This window comes from Pagrus pagrus (genome assembly GCF_965226575.1).
Source record: "Pagrus pagrus genome assembly, chromosome: 4".
NCBI lineage: Eukaryota > Metazoa > Chordata > Actinopteri > Spariformes > Sparidae > Pagrus > Pagrus pagrus.
Window position 1 is genome coordinate 16,750,930 of NC_140188.1, and position 20,799 is coordinate 16,771,728.

Sequence of the window (20,799 nt, forward strand, 5' to 3'; positions counted from 1 at the left end):
GTCTTGTCTTCTTATTCTCCTGTTTGTTGCTCAGAATTGCTTAAATTTGCCAAAAATAGCCCGGACCCGACCCATCGCTGCGCAGCAGCTATAATTTAAACCTTTCTATTTCTCCCAAAACAAATCTGTATTGTTTCACTAGGCACCACATACTTAGATCTGAGTTTATCTGTGAATTAATGAGCCTTTGTTGAAGCTAACAGCAGCCTGAAGACCTGTTGAAGTCGGTTAGCCGACGCCATGTTGACACTATGGAGGGCGGCAAATAAAGCTAACTACATGAACTCAAGATAAACGGTCAGTAAATTACTTGTATTTCGTACATTTCTTCTTTTTTTTTTTTTGTAAACCTATGACTAAATTTAAGAACTTTATCATCAAGCATTGAGGCAACAGCATCATTTCTGAGGTGTTTTTGGCAGCTTGCTTGCTAAGGTGAAGTTAGCTTGTTAGGAAAGATGAGATAGATGATGCTAACAGTTCATAACCACTTCCTGGATAACTATAACATCAAACCCATTCATGTTTGGACGTTTTGGTTGGCAGTATTCAAATGTAACTAAGTGGCGTTACACTTACTCAGGTAGTAGCTAAGTTAACTTGAGGTACTTGTTCTTTACTTGAATATCTTCCATTTTCTGCCAAAGTAGTGCATTTATTTAATTTATTATTATTAATTACCTTTAGCTATTTTCAGATCAGATACTACAAGACTTTTACTCAAGTACTGTTTGTATTGGTGACTTTCGCTTTTAAAAAAGTAATATTTTGACAAGATATCTTTATTTTCAGGTACTTTTATACAACACTGCTGGTTTGTGGTGCCTTTGAACTGTATTGTGTTACACAGAGGGGCACTTGCAATGCTCAGTCTATCACCATCATTGATTTAAATGGTGTGGACAAAATATAACCCATCAGTATTATTAGTAGTTTTAGCTAAATGTACCAAGTCTGGCTAATTGAGGCATCTAGCTACACAAAATATCAGATAACAGTAAATCTTATGCGATTAGTCTGTCTAATGATTAATCATTAGACTAAATTGTTAATTACATTAAAATGTTATTTCCCCCCAGTTTTTATCTGTTTTATATGATTTTAAACTCAGTACCTTTGTGTTTTTGTTGTTGGTTGGACAAAATAAGACATTCAAAGATGTCATCTTCGATTATGTGAAACTGGGATGGATATAATTTTCAAAATGTATTTTGTGTATTTATTTTTTTTTTTTTACAATTTTCTGATATTTTATTGACCAAACAAATAATCAAGAAAATAACTGCCAGATCATTGATGGTACAAATGTTTTTTAGTTGCAGCTGCAAGTAATTGTAAAAAAAAATAAAAAGAAATCACAATTTTATTCAGACATTTCTCAAACACAGACATCCGTCAGACATTTGTAAACATAATACAATTTATTAAGTTTTTCTTTTTTTATAAATTTTTAATTTTACATATTTTCCCCAGCTTTTTACATAATAGAGTTAGATCTAAATGCAGCCCAACATTTACAGGCTATATACACCTTAAACTTTCTCCATAGGGAAAACACACAAGTATATTGTTGCTTCTTCAAGTATCTGAATCCCTGTACATTTTCACACATTTTGTTTTGCTACAATATGATTTCACAATGCATTTGTTCAATTGATCCTTTGCATAAAATCTGAAGGTATTTCTTTGTACTTGAGTTGTCAGGAGAAAAGAAAAAAAAGAAACATAAAAGGTCCCTGTTGTAATCATATTGCATCAGAACAAAACACAAAAACATTAAGGGGTGAATACTTTCCAAAGTGGCCGAATGTGATATCAAAATGGGAAGAGGTCTGTGTAGTCGTCACCCCCCTGATATACAGCTTTGTACATGGTCCCAGAAAAAAAACAACTATTTTTATCAAATTTACACTGAACAGAAGAAATTATTCTCCAGATGAAACAAGCAACAGTAAATCTTAAAATACAAAGTCAGTTTTAAATGTTACACTTTACATACACATACTTTAATAAAGTAATCGCATTTTTCAACTTTAAAAAAAGGGGTTTACCTTCTGATGAGTGCTCCACTCCACATCCTTTCACAGGTCAGTACATTCAGATTAAATTAGGAGAGCATAGCAGGTGCTGTGCTAAACTGCAGGTTTGCTGCTCGTGTAGCCTAATAGAAATGTTCACAGTGCTTTGGAAAAGGATAGTCTTAAAAAAACACATTGATTGGATTTATGTCAGCTGCTGAAATCACTTTATAGCGATCCCAACCCAAAGTTATGGATGATAAATTAATCTCACCACCCTACTGCAATGTGTCGAAGACAGGCTGCACTGTTGTGGGTCCTCACTTTCACAACACAATCACTGAATTTACAGTCATGAATGCATTCAACGCATGCAAACACACATCCTACTAACGTTCAGAAACACACTCTTCTAGCTATATTTTATGGACCTTTTTACGTTTTCACATTCAAAATCTCTAAACACACAACTCCCTCGCTTTGTAGCATCTGACAGACAGACATCGAGTTTTTATCTCGGACATTTAGTATTTAGGGGGCATGTAGATATACAAAGGGATCCTATTTGGCAAAAATGTTTTAAAATATATTAGCAGCTGTGACAAAAACATAACTTGATCCTAAAACACTAAGTTAAACTCGTGCTCAGAGTACACCTGCCAGTCTGTTTGAAGGAAAGAGATAACTAACAAGTATTTCTTTAAATTTAAGTGGCTGTTGTTTGAATGACATCATCTTCATTTTTACTTTTTTCACGTCACAGGGAAAATAGCTTTACATTGACCGCCATCAGCCAGCAGGGGGAGCTATTGCTGTATGCACCATCATGAGGACCGCAGCTCCAGTTCGGGAGCTCGACTTCAGTCCGTGATTTTGCTCCAGCCCTGCAGCATGTGCCTCTGCTGGAGAGGAGGAGCTCCTCTAAATCACATTTCCAATGTGTTGGTGGTTATGGCAGGTCGAGCACTCTGATCCTACACTGTCACAGCCCTCAAAACCCAATGCAGCCTCTGGAGTATATGATCTGCTGTTGGTTAATCCACAGCAGTCACAGTGATAGCGAGGAGTCGAGACGCCAGTCAGTACCTACATCAACACTGTAACAGGGTGCAGTCATGTGACACTGTGCTGGCAGTGCAGCATTTTCCTGTGAAAATGACTTCTGCTCCATTATCTGCAACAATGGATGGCAAGTGAGGGTCTAAAACGACACTTATGCCACACACACGCACACAACATGATGACTATCAACCACATGCAGCCTGACATGTCCTAAATTCAGGATCCAGATTTCAGGACACTGGTAGTCTAGTACTGAACGAGGTTTGTGTTTTGTCTGAGGAATGATCCTGGCTTTCTATCGGCTGCAGTGCTTCTGAATGATCGTGAAACTCTGTGGGTCAGCGAGGTGTCCAGCAGCTCTCCTGCCCTCACTGTGACCTCGTCGATGGCCTGGTCTGAGGCGTGTGGTTCTCCCCTGTCGAGGGGCGTCTGTCTTCCAGCCTGGTGATCCTCTTGGCAGTGTTCAGGCCAGCTTCAGAGTACTGATGGGGAAGGAGGGCATGGTCACCATTGTCACAGGGTTGAGCACTGTCTGACCCATCAGCTGCGGGTGGTGGGCCACCATTTGGGTGCTCACTGCTGTCTGCTTGCCTACGATGGTGGCAGCTGGTTGGCTAGATGCAGTGCCATTCAACTGAGCGTGGGCATGGTTGATGGTGTGGGTGATGTGACCCACAACAGCTGGTTGTGTGACAGCCACCGGTTGGGGATAGAGGGCAGGCAGATGCTGGCTCAGGTGAGCCACCGGGTGTACGGTGATGTGGCCAATGGGTTGATGGCCGGGGGCTAACTGGACAGAGCTGGTGGTGGTGGCGGGAGCCAGGTGGGCAATGTGTTTGGGACCCCCTCCCTGGATGACGTGGTTGACTGCTTGGATGACGGAGGGGTGGGACACAGAAGCATGGGCAATAACTGTGGGGTGTAGACTGGGCATGGTCACCATCTGTGTCTGGGTGGGGATCAGGGGCTGACTGGGGGTGGTGGGAGTGCTGGATGCTGTAGCTATGAGTGTAGGTAGAGCTACAGGCTTGGACACTGGCTGTGGAGGAGTCACCGGCAGTGGCTGGAGCTGAGGCTGGTGCTGAGGGGCTTTGTGCTGGATGGAGATGTGTTGGGTGATGAAGGAGGTAGTGTTGGTGGTGGTGGGTGTCAGGGTGGGGGTCTGAGTGGGTGTTGCAGTCTTGGGCAGCTCAGGTTTCATGATTTGAGGCACGCTGGGTAAGGCAGTCTGTGCTCTGGGTGCAGTCTCGTCTTCTAGGTCATCATCCATAATGTCTTCACCTTCTGCAACATATGAGAGAATCAGCTCAGAGTCATTACATCTAATGCTGCATTTATTTTACTAAAAAGTGGTTTGGTTGATGGGACATTTAGCAGGATTAATATAACTTATAATTATTATTATATTATATAAATATTCTTAATATTTATACACAGGCAGCCCTCCCATAATCCCACCTGAGGCCGTGGAGGTGGAGGCCTGGTCCTCTTCTGGCTGTACTGTCTGTCGGAGGACGCGGTCGATCTCGATCACATCCATCCACTGGCTCAGCTCGTTCTTGAGCTCTGCTAATCGCTGCTGTGTGGCGATCTTCTCTCTGGCCAGCCGCTCCATGTCGTGCTCGTACTCCTTCTCTTTTCGCTTCAACGTCTGAAAAGAGAAGGCAAAAGAGGGTCAAACTCTTGAATCACCGACCTGAGTGACTCCTGATACTGACAGTGTGAGCTGCCACCAGTAAAGAAACACTTTTACCAGTTTATTGGGTTCACATGTGCAGTGTAATGCAATAAGACAGTACAATGAATCCTGTCTTTGTGAAGCTTTGCTTTTGTTGACACTGCGTCAGAGATGTGTCGATTCAATTCTATACTAATGTTCGAGGCCTCTGTATCAGACTGTGATATATTGATTCATGTTCACCTCAAACTGGGTTTCACAAAATATTAGGGGCACAAAAAGAAGCTAATGTGGTTGTTGTTCAAAGTCTGTGGCTTTGTGTTGTGTAGCAGGCTGCTGTGCGTGTCAGTGTAACCACCTGCTTGTCACTGCTTTTTGCAGGATTTGATTGTATCAAACTAAAATCTCCATCTACGTAAAAATATAAAACAGAATTTTTTTCCGTTTTGCTTTTGTTTATTTCTTGGCCTCAAAGGAGAACAGGTTGTTTGACTCACAGAGCAGATGTGTATTCTGTAATAGACTGAAATAAAATTGAATTTTTCTGAGACTTAAGTAAATGTTCTCCACCACTGTCACCATGTGAATAGTAAATCTGATTTGTGCAAGAGGCCTTTTTTTCTTCCTCCTCACACAGTAAGTAATCACAGACGATTCAACATTCAGCTTTAGTCAGTCATCAACAGAAGGGGGACATTTTCTCATTACTTCATGTATTAGTCATCCACCAACAACCAGTGGATTTCTAGTGGATCGCTGCAGAAAAAGGCTCAAAACAACACATCACTTCAGTAGGTTGCAGTTAACAATTATTTCCATTGTCAATTAATCTGTCAGTTATTTTCTGGTTTAATCCGTTAGTAGTTTGGTCTATGACGTCCTCAGTTGTCTTGTTTTGTCCAAAACCCAAAGATATTCAGTTTACCATCATAGAAGAGTAAAGAAACTATTAGAAAACTAGAAAATATTCAGAAAAACCTCAGAAAGAAAGCCTCCCATACGGTCCTTACATCTGATTAATAAGGCGCAGGTCAACAAATAATGATTTAAAAATAAACCTGCGACCAGAGCCTGTGTGCAGGGAGCAAAATTACAGCACCAGGAGCAGGAGGGAAGGATGAGGTGGAGGAGACGAGTATGGAAAGTAGGAGGTGCTTCCAGGCAGTGGCTTTCCGTGACCCAATTTCCCCTTAACCCGTCAGCTGACACAAGGCAAAACCAAACAAACTGAACTGGACTTCCTTGTACACAGCAACAGGAGGAAAAGTTTAAATACCGTATGAAAACTGTAACAAACAAGTCTGTAAGAATAAAGCAACAATATATAAACTCTGAAGAACTCAATCCCTGAGTAATATAATACAGAGTTATGCTGTTAGGGATTAGTGTTTTGACATCCAACACTTTGTTTAATTTATGGTCAAAGTGTCCGACTGCGGCCTCGCTGGGAGAGGCTCAGGCAAATGACACTGTGAGAGATCTGTTACCAGCAACCTGATGACTCAGGATCATAAAGCCATTTCCTCAAAGGGTGGACTTCCTGTTAGTGTTCATACCACCGTGGATTTGTGTGTGTGAGTGTACCTGTGCAAGTCATGTGTGAGAGATTGGGATTAAGAAAAGTGCTTCTGTATTGAGCTCGTCTTACTGTAGCTGTTATGTAGAGAGACTGTAGAGTTTGTACGGGTCGATCTACAGTATATTATACATGTACAGAAATAGCACAGGGGGACAAAAGGCGGGTCCAGTGTAAATCAGCACCTGTCTCTAGTCCTTATCCAGGATTAGAAATGCACGGGCCAAGCGGTCTGTGCTTGGGCTGCGTCCCATTAGGGTTGTTTTCAGTCACTCACACACACGCGAATACACACACAGAGGAAGTCACATATTAGTTTGGCAAAGGAACGATACGACAAAAACAAAAGAAATCCAATTAAATCCACATGAATGACTCATTTAATCTGGTTATTTAAGCAAAGAACTTCACTTGTAATTACAGGACAATACAGGTCGGTAGTTATAGGTAGATACACAAGTGTTAACATAAACAATCCTTACGTTTTTTTAGCGTTTAGGGCTGCAAATAACGATTATTTTCATTGTTGATTAATCTGCAGATTATTTCACCATTAATCAATGAATAGGTAAGTCTTTATTTTGTCCAATGAAAAGTCCAAAACCCCATATTTGACATTTTTGCTTCAAAAATGACAGAGATGATTAATTGATGATCAAAATAGTTGGCAATTTGTTTTCTGTCTATCAACTAGCTATTATTTGTGTGTATGGCCAATATACATACTGATATACGTACTTGAGGACATTTTACAGCTGAAGAAGTGTCTCCACTCTCCGATAGATCAACTATGAGTAATCGTGACACTTTCTAAATAACCTCAAACCTACAGTATTTTGTTACTTGTCGACCGACCTATACACAGATACAGTTATAATCTGCAATATCCTTGCAAATCTCTGTTCAAGACGAACAAGAAGAAAACATCTGCTATATCTGATTATTTGTGAAATGTTGACAGTGGTTGAGTGCTTCTGGAAAACCGTTCTGATTCAAGTGTTCTCAGCCACGAACACTGTCATTCAAACAATAAAGTTATTGTATTTTAATAGTCTTTTTAAGCACGGAGAGCAGAACTTCTAGTATACTTCACAAACTCGCAAAACACTCATTACACATTAATCAGCGCGCTCTTCTGAACAGCGAACATCTGCACACAGATGTGTAACTTGTGGCCAGCCATCGACAGCCACTCTCTGTCAACCAGAAGAGCTGTTGATATCCGCACTTCAGTCTGAGCACGTTGACAGGATCCTCGGCTTCGACACATAGTGTACTGAAATGCCCCTGCCTCTGGTTGCCATGGAAACAGCTGAAAACCTCCTTAAGGTTTCCTCAGTGACCAAAAAGACCACACACACCTTTATGAGCCAAAGGCGCAGTTAAGTGTTGTGTGACATTGTTTGAACGTGTAGAGCTTTCTTTAAATAGAGCCTGTGTGTAATTATGAAAATGATCAGTCAACAGCACCGAGCATCGATGTTCTGATACACTAAGCACAGTCGGTCAGGCAGAATGAAACGGTATTAAGGAGTGTACGAAATATGTGACGCGTGGAGTGAAAAGGGCTGGCTGCCTCCCTTTTACCCTCATGTATTAGCAGGCAGCCTTACATGAGTGGCGCCACAAATGTGCATGCCACAATCTATGACTCATGGAGAGAAAAATCGCTCCACAAACACCGAAACCCAGTGAACTCTCCCTGTTACAGTGCTGATGGTGGACGGAGCTGTTTAGAAACAGCTAGCCTAAGATTAACTATGTAAACCTGATCAGCGAGTCTGTCGCAGATGGATGCCACATGATTTCACCACCCTGTTAATCATGTCACCAGGTTGGTAGGACAAAAGGTGCCAAGTACCTTTTTGTTTCTCTGCACATGGCCGCACCCCCCGAGCCTCCGGTCCTCCTCCCTCCAAAGAGACGAGGCCCCACCTCGGCCTCGTGTGAAAATCTAGATCAGTACAGGGATAGGCTGCATTATGTGTGTGTGTGTGGAAGGTAAACAGTGCTCGAGCGCCGTCCCAAGCAATGCGAGTGCCAAGCACATGGCCCCACAGAGAACAGGAGAGGGAGGGAGGGCAGCAGATAGCGGGGGATTGAAAGAGAGCAATACAAGCTGTACTCACTGACTCACTTTTGCAGCAGACGGCACAAGGCTGGGTTTTTCTTAAAGGGCCAGGAGCACAAGAGGCCACGTTGCAGACATGCTGCTCAGCCTGGCTGACTGATCACGCTTCTGTATTCAGGTCTTGTGACAGTGTTGTAACCATAAACCCTTGTCTTACTGTGCCTTCGAGCTGGAACAGAGAGCTTCACGTGGTGCCTGACTTCAACAATAAAAGGCTTGTCTGCAGAAAAAATCCCTACTTTTGCACACCGTTCCTTGTGTGCAAGCTTGTGCTGGCCATAACCGACCTAATTACCTTATCGTGGTTTGGACTGGTCGATAGTCCAGACCATGCTCCAGCACATGCAGCTGTGTTGTGGTACTCTGACATATTGCTGTTGTGTTTTGTGTAAAACAATTGGACAGGAAATAACCCTGCTGATACAGAAATGTCTCATCTTTCTACATAAAAATCATCATCAAGCAAAATGTAGCAGTTGCTGAGCTTGACTGTAGTCTTGACAAGACTAAGCTGAGACCTTAAAAAACTTGAAATATTAAAGAGCAGTGACCTCCACTGCCAATAAAGACAGATAATTTTTCTTGGTTTTTCATGATTTAGAAAATGTCAAAGCAATCAGCGCAACTTTGCTTTTAGGGAACGCTTCAAGTGAAATCTGCCATTATGTGCACAATGAAATGGCATTTACTTTGAATGCTAAGCATGTTTAAACACCTCTATACCCTTTACATGTTCCCCACCAGATGGCATGACACGTTTCAGACTGGCAAGCAGGGGAGGAACAAGTTCGGTCAGCTTTGAGGGGGAAATGAAGCGCGAGCGGAGTAAACCGAGCCTTGTGTTTACCGCTCCATGTTCCCTCCCTGCTGCTGGCAGCTAAGCCTGCTGGTACGGTGAGTCCTGCCTGTTGCAGTGCTGGGCGGGGGCCCAGCACGGGGGGGTGACGTCACGCGGCTCAGGCTAGCCATGTGCTTGCTGCTCATGTGGCCTTAAAAGCTCAGAGAGAGAGAGGATGGAGGGAGGGGGAGCAGAGAGGAGGAGCTCTAATGCATCAGTGCTTATTTTATAGCCTCTTCCTTCACAGCGTCGCTACAGGCTCAGGGGAAAGCCTTCAGGAACTAGATGTACACAGAAACATGTACAGCTCTGTTAACTAACACAATCAAAAAATAAAAATAATCTATTTGCATGTAAGTTTTTTGGTCATATTTGCGGAGTCGTTTGGACTTGGAATGAGGAAGTTGAACTTGAACCATGTAGTTGTTGACTACGTCAGTGGCTTTCTGTAAAAAGTAGCCAATAGTCACTACTATTTGTGCACTGACTTCCAAGTGAACATAACAGGCTAGATAAATCAAGCGAAATGTGATGCCGAGCCTAAAGCCTCTTATTTGAACCTTTCTTGATCTCCGTGTTTTTGTGTTTAGGCTGCTTCTCTGCTGCCAGCGCAGAGGAAGGCAAGGACAGGGGCGGGGAAGGAGTCGTATGCAGGCAGGACACGCGTCTGTACCACCCATGTCAAGATGACGGAGTGTGCACATGCTTTGTCTTGTTTTTTTGTGCCTCCCATCACCTTAAGTTCCCTGTTTTTACTCCAGCCCTCTTAAACAAAACACCAACCAATGAAAAAAGCCACCTGGTGACAAAGAGGCACGTAAGTGTAACCTACAAAGTACAATGGTGACCTACAACACATAAACTGTTACAACACAGGGTTATAAACGCCTATATTCTGTTTAAGGTCAATTCAATTTTAATGGGATACCTCAACCACTGTGTCTTGCTAGACTTCATGAGGTTGTACATTTGTGTAAGAAGTGGGATCAGCTTTGATTTCTGTCCTTCATCTATTGGCTTTAAATATATCTCTTGTCTAGCTCAGCTGTTCATAGGAATAAAAGAAAGGCAGGTCAGTCTGCCAGTGGAACGCAGCACACTGAACACCGTGTTGCTTAATCACACAGAGGGAGGGAGGGAGATTGGGTGACGAGTGCTGCACCTACGCTGTCCTAGTTTCCACCCGCAGAGAGGAATAACCAAACTGCTGCTGCTGCTACTCAGAGTATCAAATCAGCAGCTCACTGGCTTCTGCAAAAATTATATTAGTATACCAACAAACGCTTATATAACAATGAAGGAAATGAACAACTATAGGGTTCATTCTTTCATGGAGGCCTTAAAAGCTCATGAGCAAGTGTGCATAACCAGGTACCTAATAAGTTAACCAAATAAGTACCTAAATATTATTAAGCCCAACATTAAACTCCAGTCATAACTAAGAAAATGTAAATACAGTAAAAACTTCAACTAGAATACTGGATGCACTGTTTAGTTATAATAATTACAGCACAAATATGACCGCCATTCTTAAATTACAACACCTGATGCCAACTTAAGTCCATGGGTGAACTGTCAGATCTAAAACTGCCACCCTATAGTATCTATCTATAGGAGAAAAATGACCCACAGTAAACAATGTGACACGCTCAGCAGCACAGTCACAGTCTGCAAGAGTTAAAGTAGACCAGTAGACCTTTGCACCAGCTGTTTACAACCAGGATACTCTCACAGTGAGGGCCTGACTCAAACACATGGTGAGTCACTTGTGGACATGGCACACATTACTGGTAATAAACACTGGAGACACTTAAAAACCGTACAAATGAGGAAGTATTAGAGATTCTTCAGGAAAGAAGGAACTAATCACAGAAATACAAAAGGTGGGACTGTGTTGTGGCAGAAAGCTGAAGATATTCTCCAAGAGGTTTTCAATAGGTGTCAAACATCTTTGGTCTGAGTATTGGTAGTACATGTATTTTTTATCGCAGACTTAATGATAAGTCCACCTGACATCCACTTATCTTGTACTTGCGTCCTTAAAAATCAATTGTGGCCTAAAAAAATAAAGACTTGTCTGTGAATAGCAGGACCACATTATGTAAATAACCATCGCTTGGAAGAAAACACATACAGCCATACACACATAATCACTGTGTCTTCAAGTTCAGAACCCAATATGCAAATCCTGATAATTACACTTGTGATCACGCTTATTCATAAGCGTATGCTTTTTTTAATGCATGGTTCATGCCAGGTGAGCTAATGGTGCGCCTATTTGTTTTTTCAACAGACGCATCTCCTCTTGTACTCGACACTCTGGATCATATGTCAGTTCCAAAAAAGCTTCAAAAAAATGGAAGCAGCATTGTTAAGTAGTAATCCTAAGTGTCAGTAAACCTGTACAAACAAGTCTTCACTAGATTCACAGATATCTGGCGATGCAGAACACAGGCTGAAGCTGATAATAATCTCTACTTCTGTAATATAATTTGTTTAACAATTAATACAATAAATTAAACACAAGTTTAACCTTCCACTTTGAAGAAAAGTGGATTTCTGAGTCCCATTCCCAACTTGACAATTACTGATGCTCTGAGATGGTGACCAACCCGACCTACAATCCCAAAGCGCCAGTATTTGACAAACTGGGAAAGAGAAAATCAGCTTTCTTACAAAGACGACCTTTAAAGTCTGGAAAAATATAGTTATTTAGCTAACGGCCAAATATACAAACATTGCTTTATGTAAGCAAAGTCTGTTTGCCAGAGAGTTCATACCAGCATTAAGCCAAATCTGTCCCTTCCCACAAAACAGAGACATGGACTCGAGTTGACTAAAGTCACTGTTTTGATGACTTGACAGAACAGAAAATAAATCACTTGAGACTCAAGTTAGAAGTTAAAGACTCGTGACTTGACTTCTATTTTTGTTTAAGTCTGGCTGTCAGTGTTTCAAAGTGATGGGGGAGAAGAAAAAATGACTTGGGACTTGCTTCAGACTTGGACCTTGTCTGAAGACGATATAATAAAAGGAGACTCAAGTTGTCCAAGCACTGACCCACTGCTCCTCCAGGTAAAAAGCCAGAGGCATTCACATAATGATGAAAGGCTTGTGGTAAAATAATTATATGGACTTGCAATAGTCAGACACCACTGTACACATTAAGCACCAACACCTCAGAAACTAGCAGTGTACCTGAATGTATCTCAGCGCACTTCTTAGCACGCTCAGATTGGAGGTCTTCTTCTCGTCTATGTTGGGGATGTTTTTCTTCAGCGTCTCAAAGCACTCCTTCAAGTGCGCTCGTCTGACAGACACAAGACACAGACAGGGCATTTGAGTCAGCAGAAATGGTGGAGCTGCACTTTACTTGAGATTACACAACTAGGTATTCGATTTGTGTATTTGACTAAAAAAGATTAAGCTTAGCATTCAAATTGAACTGCGACTATAAAAAAGGAATCACTCAGATGAAACTTTGATATACTGAGGGGAAAAAACACTATGTAACCTGTACACTATTATTCAAAAGTAACAATATAAATAATAATCTTTCTTTAATGAGGCCCTATGGTAGACAGGTTGAACCCACCTGTTTTTCTCAAGCTTGTTATGCACCTCTCTTGTGCCTGCCCTGAAAGAGCACAAATGAGAGCACAGTAAGAATTTGGTGTCCAAAAGGGCAATGTGACAAGAAAAATCAAAATCAACCAAAGACAAGTTTTCTTGCTTTGTTGCTCGTGATGGTGATAATAATCTGTCGTGCAAGTCCAATTTAAAGTAGAACTTCTGTCATTTAGCGGTGAAATAAATACCAGTGACATAACAGCTTCACAACAGCTAAATTTAGCTTGTTTATCTTCATTTTTAATTGTTACAAAAAAAATGCTTTTAGGTTTTAGGAGGCTACAGCTCAAAAGTAATTAATGACATTTTACAGACTTATGTATTGATTGACAAAAATTACCTATTTGATTAATAATGTAAACAAGTTAATAGGTTTAGACTGACCCTCCAGGCCTCTTCTTGTTGTCAAGGTTGCGGCCGTCATCGGGAGGACTCCCCCGGCTGATGGGACCGTTCTGTAGAGGAGCCTGCTGGAGCACAGGGCCCGACTGGGGGAGTAAGGCATGTTGCTGTGGGGGTGAGACGATGGAACCAGGATAGCGCTGAACCAGCTGCTGAGGTGTCTGCTGCAACAGTTTAGTGTTGTTAGTTTGGGCGACGAGCTGTGGGTGATGATGGTTCTGTATCAGCTGCTTGTGGTTGTTTGTCAGCACAGAGCTCTGGTGGTCGGGTTTGGGCTGCGGTGAGCGTGGCAAAGTAGCGGCAGGTGGAGGGGAGAGTGTGGCGACCTGCAGAGTGGGTGAGCCTGTAGGGTTGGGAGTGACCACGGGGATGGGGATGACAGTGATGGGCATGGAGGGTGGAGGCAGAGAGGGTGGTATGGGCACCGGGCTGCTCTCAGTGCGGAGCTCCTCTGCTTTGGAAACATTGTTGATTTGGGTTGTTAAGTTATAGGTCAAATCAGAGTGCCTCTCCTCTGACAGCTGCCCCAGACGCTGCTTCTCCTTTAGTTCATCCTCTGTGGAAGAAACAAGGCAGGTAAACATAAGAAATAGACACTTAAAATACTATAGACCCCAGTATCACACCAAAAAATATAAATACCTTTCATGGTTGTTAAATCGTTGAGACGCAGTCAATAATAGAACCCTGACCTTGATTAAAGGAGCACTATGTAATTTTGGGGAAGACATTTTAATCAGAAGAGAAAGATCTTCATTGACTGATTTTTTTTTTATGCCTGAAACAAACTAAATACCCAAACTAAAACCCTGCCACCTTTCTAGCTTCAAACAGTGTTCTGTGGACCTTATTTTCCTCTGAGAACAGCTTGTTTATTCAGTTATGGAAAAGATAAATATATCTGACTTTATATTATTATCTCATTAATAATGTAAATATAAAGTTTGAATTTCTTCTCCAAAACTACATAGTGCCCCTTTAAGATATTTGTATATGAGATATGTGAGTATATGAGAAGACATAAAAAAGGGCTATTTTCAGTTGTGACTGTTCGTATAAACAAACAACTGACAAACTATTAAAATAAGTATTTGGTAATCGACATAAAAACACACAAATCATGGACTACTACCTGCCACATTCGTCCTGATTAAACTGCAACAAATACTTGTTTTAATTTTAAGCAACAAGTGTCTCTACACTGAACTTGTTGACCTCTGTTATCCAAAACTTGTGTAACATGATGTCTGTCGCTCACAGCAGGTTTCTGTTTCTCAACACAAATAAACGGTTCCAGAAAGATCAGGACAAACATCTGACAAAAACAGCAGTGAGTGCTCCATTATTAGCAGATTGTTATTTCATGTGATCACTTTCCGTGGTCAAGTAGTGACTATAACCACTACTATAAATAAATATGGGCAAACAGGAAGACATCTCTCAGTTAGTAGCTAGTAGGAGGGAAAGCATTTCTCGTTTTCTGTGCCTCTTTGTAAAAACCCTGGCAAGCTTCAAGCACACTGCTCTAATGGTGGTACATCCTACTGTAATTTACCTCATGCCCTATTTACATTAGTATGCTAGGTGATCAGATCACAAGTGAACAGCTCCACGTATAGGTGTGAGTGCAACCAAGATGCACTGAGGACACATTGAGATCAGATCCCTCACGCCACATTTGTATGTAGGCCGAATGATTGCCCGAGCGCCAAGGGCTTATTCTTCTTTTATTTTCCAGCAGTCTAAGCATTGGAAAACATTGCTGCCTCTCACCCCTTAAAAACAACAATGTATGTGGTACGCAAACATAAATGATGCATGTGTTTATTTACATATAGAGCAGGGAGGTGAGGTCCACACAAGTGCTCACTCGAGACGCATGTGGAGATGCATTGTATTGCCAGGTGTGAGGTGACGGACTTAAAGCTGTCCACTTGTGATCCAATCATACAGGACGCATGTCAATGCCTGGTGTAAACAAGACCTTAAGGAACCTCTACCAACAACAGGTGTCCAGTATTACTAATGTAAAAGGTGGTGACTTCAGTCATCTTTGAAGAAATCACATCGATTAAGAGAAAAGTCCATCAGCTGAGAGTGTAACTGTAAATGTAAAAAACCCTGACGCTTCAGAAAAAATGACACACTTAATAATATGTGCAATACTGCAGTATTTTGGCAATAAAAAGGAGTTGGCATCAAAGAGCTTCATCAGCCTTATTGTTCTCTCCAATCGTACTCAAAAGCCCTCAATAATGTATGGATGTTGGAGAAACGGCTGCGTCGTTGCTATGGCAGCTGTGATGTTCAGTGTTAGAGATGTCAGGAACATGTAGTCGTCATTAACATTATTATGAAGTGGATCAGGGTGACTGCAGCACTACACACCTTTCCCTTCACAGCAGAATTACAGATGTAGTTGCAGAGAAGACTTAATTACATCTAGGGAAATTTATAAAAGCCACAGAAAACACAATAATATCAATGTTAGGGATTATAACCATTAAATCACTAAACACAACCAAGACTCAGTGTGAGCTATCATGACTGTAAAGATAAATCACACCAGAAGATTAAACATCATCAAAATAGAGTATCATTTGCCAGGTCATCAGGTACAGTAGTAGTTCAGCTAAATGGGATGGACAAAATAATAGAAACACCTGTCAGTATAACACAATGTAATTCAACAGCACTACAAATGGACTGCAGCCTCCAAAACAATCAACACCTCTCTAAAACACTTTCAACATAAACTAAACATTATAATTTTCGTGAAGGGAGGGTTTACCTCAGGACTATTGTGTTAGACTGCATTAGTTTTAGCTAAATGTATTTAATAAACCAGCAACTGGGTGTACTACACTGTAACATCTGTCTGCCTTTGTAATCAATTATTGAGATTCAAAGCAAGTCGAATATTGGAAATATTAAGACGTTAGTATTTAGTGTTAGTCGCTTGGATTAAACTTTTCGATATGATGGATACTGCTTGTGTCCCCCAGGTCCCCCATGATTACAACCTGCCAAAGTTGTGTTTGTCCTGCAGTTAAGAGTTCAAGGTTCAGGAACTATATATTATACCCTGCTTTGACGCACACCAACAAACTTTTCCCTGAAGCTTAGCCCAACTATTACAAAACGAAGCAGCTGATTTGATATTATGTGAAGCAGATATAAACATCTGTATTCGTATGTTCTTTTTTTGCTCTATGCAAATATTGTACAGACCGTGACGCGGCTTTCTGAACATGTTCTAACGTTGTAAAAGTCATGTGAAAGAGGAAGGGACATCTGGAGCTCTGGAGAACAATTTTATAGTCTCATATTTAACAGTCAAGTGTGTCACTTTTTACTACATATATATGTTACGCTGCACTGATAATTTGTGCCTTCAAAGTAAAGAAAATTAGAAAAGAACAAGATGTTCTGTACTGTTTCTAAAGATTTTGAATGCCCCGTTGTGAGACACCGATAATTTAGTTTGGTGGTACGGACGCACACAAGACAGAGGAGTGCCTTTTCTGGGAGAAAATCAGTGAAACACTTAAAAAACAAGAGGATTTTCTATAGACGTTATATAACTGCAGCAGCACATTGGAAACACTGGCCTACTTTTTCTCCACACAGTGACCTGCTCTACAGTAGCAGGGAGGGAGGAGGAGGGGGAGGACTCTGCTCTCCCAATGCAGCATGGCGGGAGGAGCTGGGAGAGGAAAGAAGCAAGAGCTCTCACTCTGAGCTTTCTTTAAATATCCATTTGCTATAATAAAGTCACACATGGGTCTCCTTTTTGGAAAATTTCAATGATGACTGTTGAGACATGACAATAATAGAGGAGAAAGGCTTGAATACTGAGCATTTATCAAAAGAAATGAAAGGAAGTATAATGCACAAGGAGAGCTTGTTTACTTAACGTATCTAAGCTGCTGGCTTGTTATCTTGTCATTAACGTGGAGGGAGAGCAGTTAACTAAATTCTGTGCTGAACCAATCTCAAGCTTTCTATATCGGTAATTTAGCTTCTGAAGCTTGAATATATACCTGTTGTCTGAGTCATATCTGTTGCTACAAATGGATCTTCCAGGTCTAGTTGCAGTATTTTCAGTTCCCTTCAAGCTGTACCAAAAGAACATTGTAATACTGTGCTTGCCTGTACTGGAAATGTGGGAACTTTTAGCCAAAAAGAAATGCCCTACAAATCTTACTAATGCCTAAGTAGGCCGACTGGCAGACAACAGCACGCAGACAGCATGTGTAAAAGGTGCTTAATGTGTGTGTGAAGGGTATGTTCTACTTTCTACACATCTCAGCTTTCTGTTTCTGTTTAATAACGAACAAGACAGCTATTTATATTTAGTTAATCTTTTCTTTATGCTGCGCAATTTGTTTGTTTTTTTCAGCCAATATCGCTAATGTAGTGAGCAATGACGGATGATTTAATATTTCACCACTAATGTTAAAAGCTGGTAGACATTTCCCTCGTCTCTCAACCCTTGTGGAACAAGTATTGTAAATTTTAATAATGTTGTGTTCCTCTGAGACTGTAAAAAACAATTTACACACTGATGACAACATGTTGGCTCTCTTGTCTACACTGTGTGGCTCTTTGACATCATGAGCTCAACAACAGCACATTGTAGTGTGTAGCTGGTGCGCTTGTTAAGTCAATGAAAGCAATTTGCCTTTGCATTAACGGCTCCATTTATAGACTTTAATTTTATTAACGGCTGAGAGCTAATAATAGAAATTTCCCATCATCGATGTAAATTGTGCGTTCCAGCTTTTCTTTCGAGCATCTCAAATAGCTTGGTAATATAGCCTAGCACACAGTACAATTATTATTGAATTTGGACATGCTGCTCTTTTTAGTTGGAGCTTAATTTTCAGAAAAGTATTTCACAGATTCTTTTGGTGCAGCTGGAGGCTTACTGAAGTGACTCATCTTCTTCATAAACAATCTTTGGGAGGGGTTGCCCGGCACGCACGTGGTGAAAGGGGCGGGGCCACCCCCTCCTGCTGTTAACATATGGAGGCGTGGCTGGTTCGTACACGTCATCGACAGACATTCAAAGCTCTCCACGAGCGTCTGAAAGGCTGGGGAGTTTGATTTTTTTTTTGTTTTTTTTGTACACGAGACAAACAAGCAGACGTGAAACATGTCGGCACACGGTGGTTAAAGACTACAACACAGTACATGTTTAGGAGGAAGGAATGAGTAGCAACACAGATGCATGTAGGGGAAGCCTTAAAGCCAGAGTCACTTGATCCCCGGCAGACGATGTCAGGTCATTATGTAAAACGAGCTTGGCATCCCCTGCGCCACCGCCCTTCACACCCTCATGTTTTGTTTCTTTGATTTTAAATGTCTCCTAGCAGTGCGTGCAATCACTCGCGGATACACCGACAAGGTAAAGCAGATGGAGAGAGATCTGTGAAGTTTACAGTGATGCAACCGTGCAGCATATCAATGTAACAACCCCTGTCTATGCAGCAGGTTTCAATGCAGTCACCCCTGATACTGCAGCAGCCCGAGGTTGTTTATTAGCTATTGTGGACAGCTACCATTTAGGGTTAAATCCCAGGCAGACTGTCACATGCACAGACATGTATGTTTGTGTTTGAGTTAATGCAATTCTGCAACACGTCTTTACATCAAAACGAATATGAAAGTAAAACTAAACATGTCACTTTCGGACTTGAACACAGTCCTGTCAGTTGCTACGTGTATTTTAATGTGAAAACAACAAACCTGCGATTTTCTGACTATAATCAGTTCATGAATGGCGTAAATTGATGCAACTCTGTAACTCAGAAAACTAATCTCTCGGACACACCTTTCACTGGATAGTTGAGGATTTGCCACTGTGCTCATCAGGGTTGACGATGTATCAGAGACATAAAGTATATTTCTAATAAAATACCAACTTACCACGTGCTTTCTGTTGTTGCTGGGCTTGCAATTCCAAAAACTTGGCTGCTTCTAGAAGCGTTTCGATGCTCATTTCTGTCCACTTACGGAGACTTTGCCTCGATTTTTCAAGAGAAAAAGGCGATAAAGCAAACGCTATATGCGCCTCAGCACTACAGGGAGAGGTTCCCAGTCTAACGCTGGAAAAAAAAGGGTAATCGGATACCCCCTCGGTAGAAACTCTACCACTTACGTAGGAGAGTTACAAACAAGATGGCGCTCAAAGTAGTGGGAACAAATAAGGTTTGTGAATCACGCACCGTTTGTAACCGCCCACCGACGGACACACTCCCCTCCCGTGCACATCGGAGAGAAAACGACAAAACGCGGAGAAAGAGCTGGATGGGGATCAACTACTGTGCTACAAACGGGTGGGTCACGGTTGTAGAAGTGACCATACACACGCCTGGCCGCTGTTAATTAAAGAAAAATGTACGAAATGTCGGCAGAAACGGCTGGCAGCTAGCTTAATGCTAACACCGCTGACTGCGACGTGTCGCTTAGCAACCACGTTAGCCAAACAAGTAAACAGCCTTCTTTAAGATAACATTTAGCTAATTAGTAACGATTTATAATGACTGGGAGCTTAATCGATTACCAATAATGTCTACTTATACTTCACTTGTGTCATATTTGTTAAATTGTAATGCCTAGTTGTGGCTTGTTTCTACAAATGTCACGCTGCGGTAGGCCCAATGGCCATTTCTTTTTACCCGAGTAGGCTTTAAAGTGTTTACATGTAATTCTTGTTTTCTATTGTCTATTGTATGCAAAGTCGAGCCACCATCACTGCAGTGGATTTACATCTCAGTGATGTATTGTTAATCCGCCAATCAGGGTGAAGAACAACAAGGGGTTGCGTCTGCGCCACATGGATACGAGTCATGTATGTTGTTGTATCCCTGTTAACATGTCCAGCGTTAAGAGTGGTGTAGTGCTTTAGAGGCCAGATATGTAGTGTAGTGAAGTAGTTAAACCAATTACAAGCAGAGGTGAAAGTACATTTACTCAAGAACTTTTACCTTACTTAAGTTTTTCTGATTTCTGCAACTGCACTTTATACAACTACAGCTGATTTTGGAGGGAAATATGCCACTTTTTACTCCACTACATTTAGTTATTTTACAAATGTATTCAGTTACAGTTACTGATTGCCTGTTAGTTAGGTAGTCAGTAACCTAATCCAAGTATCACAACATTAAAGTAATGTAACTTGATTACTTTCCGTTACATTTGATTCCAACACCAAATATATGCAAATAAAGACTATAATAAAGAAATATCAATAAGGTTACTTTTTTAATCTTGATAATGAGTCATCAAGTTTAAACATGTATTTATGTTACATGTATTCCACATGTATAATCAGTACGCACACTGAGACCTTATTGATCGCTGGGGTGAAATTCCAGCTGCAGCATAAATGCTTCAAAAATTAAAATCCAATAACATGTTACATTGTTCTGAAATGGGCCATTATGCAAAACAAGTGGT

The 20,799-nt window shown here is 41.3% G+C and overlaps 1 protein-coding gene across 2 annotated transcripts; it reads right to left on the reverse strand.

The window, feature by feature from the left end:
* Window positions 1-1,345: 1,345 nt before the first annotated feature.
* Window positions 1,346-20,555, reverse strand: mnta (MAX network transcriptional repressor a). Of its 2 annotated transcripts, XM_084351317.1 has the most exons (6): window positions 19,267-20,555; window positions 13,318-13,891; window positions 12,899-12,940; window positions 12,502-12,613; window positions 4,539-4,731; window positions 1,346-4,364 (listed from the first exon to the last, which is right to left on the reverse strand). In XM_084351317.1, exons 1-6 carry the CDS (start codon window positions 19,337-19,339, stop codon window positions 3,544-3,546), a joined length of 1,815 nt encoding a protein of 604 aa, XP_084207443.1. In that variant the 5' UTR covers window positions 19,340-20,555; the 3' UTR covers window positions 1,346-3,543. The 2 variants fall into 2 exon arrangements, with proteins under 2 accessions (XP_084207443.1, XP_084207444.1); XM_084351318.1 differs by lacking the exon at window positions 12,899-12,940.
* Between the last annotated feature and the right edge of the window lie 244 nt (window positions 20,556-20,799).

Bases quoted from the DNA above. Each gene is read 5' to 3' on its own strand.
- mnta (XM_084351317.1), bottom strand. From the start codon at position 19,339: ATGAGCATCGAAACGCTTCTAGAAGCAGCCAAGTTTTTGGAATTGCAA. The intron at 13,892-19,266 runs GTAAGTTGGTAT...TTTCTTCCACAG, and splicing joins GCAACAACAGAAAGCACGTG to AGGATGAACTAAAGGAGAAG. The intron at 4,365-4,538 runs GTGGGATTATGG...CATATGTTGCAG, and splicing joins CTCCACCTCCACGGCCTCAG to AAGGTGAAGACATTATGGAT.